Below are 6,255 nucleotides of genomic sequence, written 5' to 3'. Positions count from 1 at the left end.
CGATCTTCAAACACATAAAACAACTGTACAACCCATTGAAGAGAATGTACGTCTATCCCTCACTGCCTTGTTGTGATTCCGGTCAAAAATCAAAGATGGCGGTCTATTAAATTATTTTTCTATGTAAACATGAAACCTTAGCGGATGTCTTTGACAGTTGTGCCACCTCTTGCTGTTTTTTTTGTTGTTGTTTTTTTAGCATCTCGTGCAAGAGCACCACATTTTTAAGACGCTGATGCCGTGTCAAGTTAAAAAATAACTTATAAATGGTTAAAAATGTGTCTCAAAACACCTGTCTGCTCTTTTCGTGGCACTGTGTCAAACATTTTTAGCAGAAGGATGTGATCGGTGTGACCGTCCCTTACTCTATCGCATGCTAGAACTGGCTTAAGATTAACATTAAAAATTAAAAAGGTCATGGTTACCGTGCTTGATGATCTTCCTGGAGGGTCTGAACACGTTTGCTAATTAATATTCAGGAGCCATTAAAAAATATTGCTACATTTACGTGGCTAGGTGTCAGTATAAGTCCAAGACAATATGGCAATGTTGGCAAGTGCAACACACAAAATATTTATTAAGTGCACATTTAAAGGGTCATGAACCCCCAAAACAAATTTTTTTCCCTCCCCTTTTTCTCCCCAATTTGGAATGCCCAATTCCCAATGCACTCTAAGTCCTCGTGGTGGCGTAGTGACTCGCCTCAATCCAGGTCTGAGACCATCAACCCGCGCATCTTATCATGTGGCTTGTTGAGTGCATTAAAGCGGAGACATAGCGCATGTGGAGGCTTCACGCTTTTCTCCAGAGCATCAACGCACAACTCACCACACACCCCACTGAGAGTGAACCACATTATAGCGACCACGAGGAGGTTATCCCGTGTGACTCTACCCTCCCTAGCAACCAGGCCAATTTGGTTACTTAGGAGACCTGGCTGGAGTCACTCAGCATGCCCTGGGATTAAAACTCATGAACTCCAGGGGTGGTAGTCAGTGTCTTTACTCACTGAGCTACCCAAGGCCCAGTCCCAAAACCAAAACACATTTTAGAGATGTTAACAGATGTTTACAGGTTGCACATCATTGAAAACAATTATAGCACTCATTATGTTTATTGTTTGGTAAAGTGGTTATTTTTCATTTCTTTGGAGCCATTTCGTTCTTCCTGTTTAAAAACGAAACTTGAAGCAACGTCATAAAATATGAGATATATGCGTAAACTCTTGAGTTGTGATTGGAAGTAGAGTCTTTCTCCACATTGTTCATGAGAAAGAACACTTCCATCAAATCACTGTGCTGCCTCATGCATGACCTTGGATTACAGCGGAGAATTCCTAGCCAAGATACATAAAACACTGTGGTCAGATCAGAAACACTCGTCAGAATGGACTGCAGTTGATAACTGGATCGGAATTTTTTTTTTTTTTTTTACTGTTTGTTTAGAGACCCATACATTCCATCGTGCCTTCTCCGTACATCTGATCATGGACAGGATAACAGTGGCTTGTTCAAAAACAGAAGGCAATGATGAAAACCGAAAACTCAAAGTCATGTCAACTCTCTTTTTGGTTTCCTTTACATCGTGCGAAATTTACTAGGATTTAGGCCAGCAGGATTTTCTGCCTCTCTGTCGTCAAGACAACAAAGTTGAAATACTGGATAACTTTACACAGACAAGGTTAATAAGCGATTTTATCACACTAGTTTCCATCTGGTATTAAGATGCAGTTCGGGTGATCCGATCACATGTGGCCAGCCCTAAATACAGGTCTAAATGGGGTCGAAAACGTTTTGTGATCTGATCACAAAATCCACATATGAATGTGGTAAAAAACGCATGCGACCACATTGTATTTGAGGTGTAAACAGTAATCCATCCTGTATGCATCCCAGCAGCAGCGAAGCACCGCCCATTACCTGTCAGTCAACTGCTGCGCTAAAACAAGGGTTCAAACTTTGCCGGTTTCGAGCAGCTTTAAAACGAAATAACCTTCCTATCGGAGAATTTAAAAAAGCGGATACATTCACAATCACGAAAGCTTCACTGATCTTCATCTTCTGATGAGAAGCACGAACACCTGAAGCTCCTTTAATACAGGTAATCCACTAAAATAATAGACAATTCTGCTTGACATGTTGCTTTGTGCTTAGATTAAATTTCAACCACATCTGGGAGAAACAGTGTGTTGTGCCATGTTTTTTTCTTTGTCTTTTCTGACTTTGTTGCGCTTTATTATCATGCAGTAAGACACTGACATTGTGATTGATGTATGTCGTCATGAAAGAGACCCTCCCCTCCAAATCCGAACACAAGTGGTCACAGGAGACCCATTTCTGTGACCAGGTGTAACAGCGTTGTGTCTCACCTGACCACATGTGATCGGATCACCCGAGATCATAATACCAGGTGGAAATGGGGTCCTAGAGTCACGTTAACACGTATTATGTTTATGTATTGCGGATGTACTTTTGAAACAGTGTGTAGGTAATGTTTTGTGATTACTTTATGTGCCTTATTGAACATGATTTTTTTCTTTACTTAAAGAGGGATGAGTCGAAAAATCTATTTATAACAGGTCTTAGCAGTCACAGTTTTGGTGGCAATGCCGGCTTTCACATTTTCAAAAGTTTAAACAACATTTCTAAATCTTTGATTTGCAAACTGTTCTATCATCTTCACTCTTCTCACATTTTTCTCCCATAATTAATATACATCAAAGTGGCCCAAAACTCTTTTGCTTTAGTTTCCTCTCATATTTTGATGGTCAGCCATCTCTATCGAGGGTAAGTTGTTGTGGTTTACCCCCTTCCATCCTCCCCACCTTCTGACCCACTATCAGCCCACCTTTTTACATCTTTTCACACCCATTTCATTACCTTTTTTTATATATTTTTTTTAAAAGTCTGAGGTGTCAACGACTGGTGCTGAATTAAGGGGGTTTCTTGACACTTTACAATTTACCTAAGAGCTTTCTTTAAATTTGCTGTCTAAAGCACAGCATAAAACTGTGCAGTTTTATTCCCCTACTCTCAACAATGTACAAACGTTCATTAAAATAAAAGGGGCATGTAATATGGCAACACAAGTTTTATTGAGTAAGAGATGTCAACACTAGCATGATTAAAAATTGTACAAAGTTCACAATTTCAAAATGAAATATCACTGCAATTTGTGATCTTAAACACTTAGAGCAAAAAAAAACAAATAAAACAAAAAAAATAAAAAGTATCATACCAACAGAAATCATGCCATGTGGTTGAAAAATAAACTAAAAGAGGAAAAGATAGCTAAAGAGCTGGATAGAGGAAGAGAGCAAGAGACATTAAGAAAGCTATGTTTATTTATTTTTTTTTATAGAAAAATCCTGGTTTAAAATGGTAATTAAAATCCATTTGAAACAGAAACTTGTAACCTGATGATTTCACAATTATTAATAAGAAAAGTATTCTGCATTCAAGCATGTGACACCATAGATAGAGTTTCTATTTAAATAGTCACAGATAACCTTTTTGAAGTAGATATTACAATATGTGCCAACTAAAAATGAGCAGCGGAATTGTGCTTAAAACCCCTTTTCCTGTCAAATCAGTGATGATAATAGATGAGAGGATATTGTATTTTGCTATCAGTGTGTTAAAAGCATTACTGTCTTGAAAATAAGCTGAATACACAGAGATTTTGGAGAAAGAAATTAGGTGGCATAAGAGAGCAGATGCCTGGATATTACGGAATAACAAATAAGAGTGACTAGCTTTATTTGCATGAGCTCTCTAAAATGCAATGCTAGCCTAAATATTAGAAAATAATACATTAATTAGAAATAAAGCCCCATGAGACAGCATCAACCAGAGTCAATTTTACACTTAAAATCACTGACAGTTTCAACTCATGCTTGGTAAACAAACAACTGTAAAACCCACCATTGAAAATCAGCCCTGTTTGTGACTTTGCTTGATGCCCCTGCTTGAAAGAGCTTTTACTAATTGGAAATGAATGTGGGGTCCCCAAACTATGACTGTACATGTCCTTAAGATATTATGGAGTAATATGAACTGGTCGTGTCAGTACACAACCCTCTTAACGATGGAAATTGCCCATACTTCTCTAATCTAGACCCGTACCAGGTTGCGTTAATATGGTGTGTCCATGATTAATTATCAAAAAGGTTCAGTAGCCTAATATGTTACTTCAATTTCCATGATTATTAAAGTGCCGCTGATATCTCATAAACCTAAAAAAGCAATGAAAGTGAATTGCAGATCACCACATATGGCAAGCTGACCTCTCTTAATACTGTATACAACTGATTGGAATTCACTGTTGTAGTCATTATTGTAATATGATGAGTTTGCATTGCTGACATACTTGTATTTGTTGTGCACTCGTGACCAGATGAATCTCTACATGATTGTTTTGGACAAAATCTACAAGACAAGTGCCGCATTAGCCTACTATGACACAATGACATGGATGGTGACATTAACCCTGTATATCCAGCACACTGATAAACTAACATTCACACACACACTCACACACACACACACACACACACACACACACACACACACACACACACACACACACACACACACGCACCCACACACACGGATGTACTTTCTTTAAAAAAAAAAAAAAAAAAAAAAACGTCCCACATTTCAAACTTCTGGGCACCTCCTTGATCTCCTGCAACAAACAAAAACACCAAAACATGGAAATAAAGGTGTCCCTGTGCAAAATTGAACATGAGGAATGTGAACTCATAATGCATTCATCCTTTTGGACTTATCTCCCATGTTTAAACCCTAAAACATGACTGTATTAAAAGATTTATATAAAACTTAATACTTTACATTTAGTAAAAAGATTCATCAGCTTTCTACTATGGTAAGAATAAGAAATTGCATATACCCAAACTTTTGCATCCCATATCTAAATAAATGATTGATTAGTTTTCATATATTGCTGATATTCTATCATACTACCACTAACATTTTACGATCATTAAATTAATAATTCATGTTGGATTGTCTCCTTGAAAATTTCTGTAGTTACTGGCCATAACTAGCCGGGCATTACATTTAGAGAATGGACTTTGAAAATATTTGAAAAGTTATGAAGTATTTCTCTCTCAGTCTTGGGATTTACACCAGTAAGTTTCCGTGTCATGATGTTTGCATTCACAAAAAGCTTTCTTTTTTCCATCTATTTAGGGAATTCAAAGGAAAAAAGAGAGAAACCAACCAACTGAACAAACAAGCAAAAATGAACAGAAACAATACACGTTCTGCATTAGAGTGCCCACACTGACCACTATAAATATGTTTTCAGAACCAAAAGACAACATTTCTTAATATTGTTACAAAATGTAGCCAAAATTTGAACCACAAAAATGTACCACTTAAATCCATTAAACAACCTCCACAGCACGTAATTCCCATTAGTTCCATAAAGAAAAGCTCAGTTTTAAGCTGATTGCCCTTACATTCCCTCAGTGTAACCCCTCTGCACCTTTTTTAGATTTAAAATAATGGATGGTTTTTGTATACAATTAATAAATACATATACACTAAAATGTGCATACATTAGCAGCTATAAACAGTACATCACATTATGTCAGGTCATATGAAAAATGTACAAAACATGAATGTTCCTCGAAACATTTGCCATTGGTAATCGTCATCGTAAAGCAAGGCAACAAATAAGTTATGTAATTTTTTCAAAAGCATAACAGAATCATAAAGAATGCCAAATAAATACAATAAATTACAGCAGCAAAAAAATCATAGTAGTTATCAATACTTTTTACATGATGGGTTTCTTTTGTTTCTTATCAATTGCGCTTTTGCTTCTCAGCTTGATCACGTGACCCCATTACTTGGCCAACAGCTGAGCTCTAGTTTCTGGCAAGCTACACTTGGATGCCTTGAACCGCTTGCTTTATGTTCTCCAAGAGGGCCTTGTTCTCTGGGGTCTGGTACTGGTCCTGGTGAGTATACATATCTGTCAAAGTGCTCACATAAGTGTCGAAGTTTTGCTCGTTCATCGGCTCCTGTTAAATAGATTGGAATCATTGGAGGTCGAAAATAAAGAAAAGTATAACAAATCAAGTATGTATGCAAAACACAAATAAGGTTAACACAGAAAAGGAAGGGGAAAGTGGATATTTTTAGGGAAGAACTATCCCACAAAGCATACTTTGAAGTTTGCCAGCAAAATTTCTGCTAGTTAAGCTAGGGTTTTAAGAAAAATATA

The 6,255-nt window shown here is 37.1% G+C and overlaps 1 protein-coding gene across 3 annotated transcripts in view; it reads right to left on the bottom strand.

Annotated features, from left to right (window-relative positions):
- Window positions 1–3,082: 3,082 nt before the first annotated feature.
- The window catches only part of LOC127410153 (myelin transcription factor 1-like protein), an 84,728-nt gene continuing 81,555 nt past the window's right edge, over window positions 3,083–6,255 (bottom strand). For all 3 annotated transcript variants that reach the window (XM_051645245.1, XM_051645247.1, XM_051645246.1), the window contains one exon: window positions 3,083–6,052. In XM_051645245.1, coding sequence (XP_051501205.1) covers window positions 5,912–6,052 — 141 coding nt within the window. In that variant the 3' untranslated portion in view covers window positions 3,083–5,911. The remainder of the gene's footprint in view (window positions 6,053–6,255) is intronic.

The sequence above is a fragment of the Myxocyprinus asiaticus genome, chromosome 19 (genome assembly GCF_019703515.2).
Source record: "Myxocyprinus asiaticus isolate MX2 ecotype Aquarium Trade chromosome 19, UBuf_Myxa_2, whole genome shotgun sequence".
In the NCBI taxonomy this organism is placed as follows: Eukaryota; Metazoa; Chordata; class Actinopteri; order Cypriniformes; family Catostomidae; genus Myxocyprinus; species Myxocyprinus asiaticus.
The sequence above is the reverse complement of the archived record's forward strand: the minus strand, read 5'-3'. Positions and strand labels throughout refer to the sequence as shown.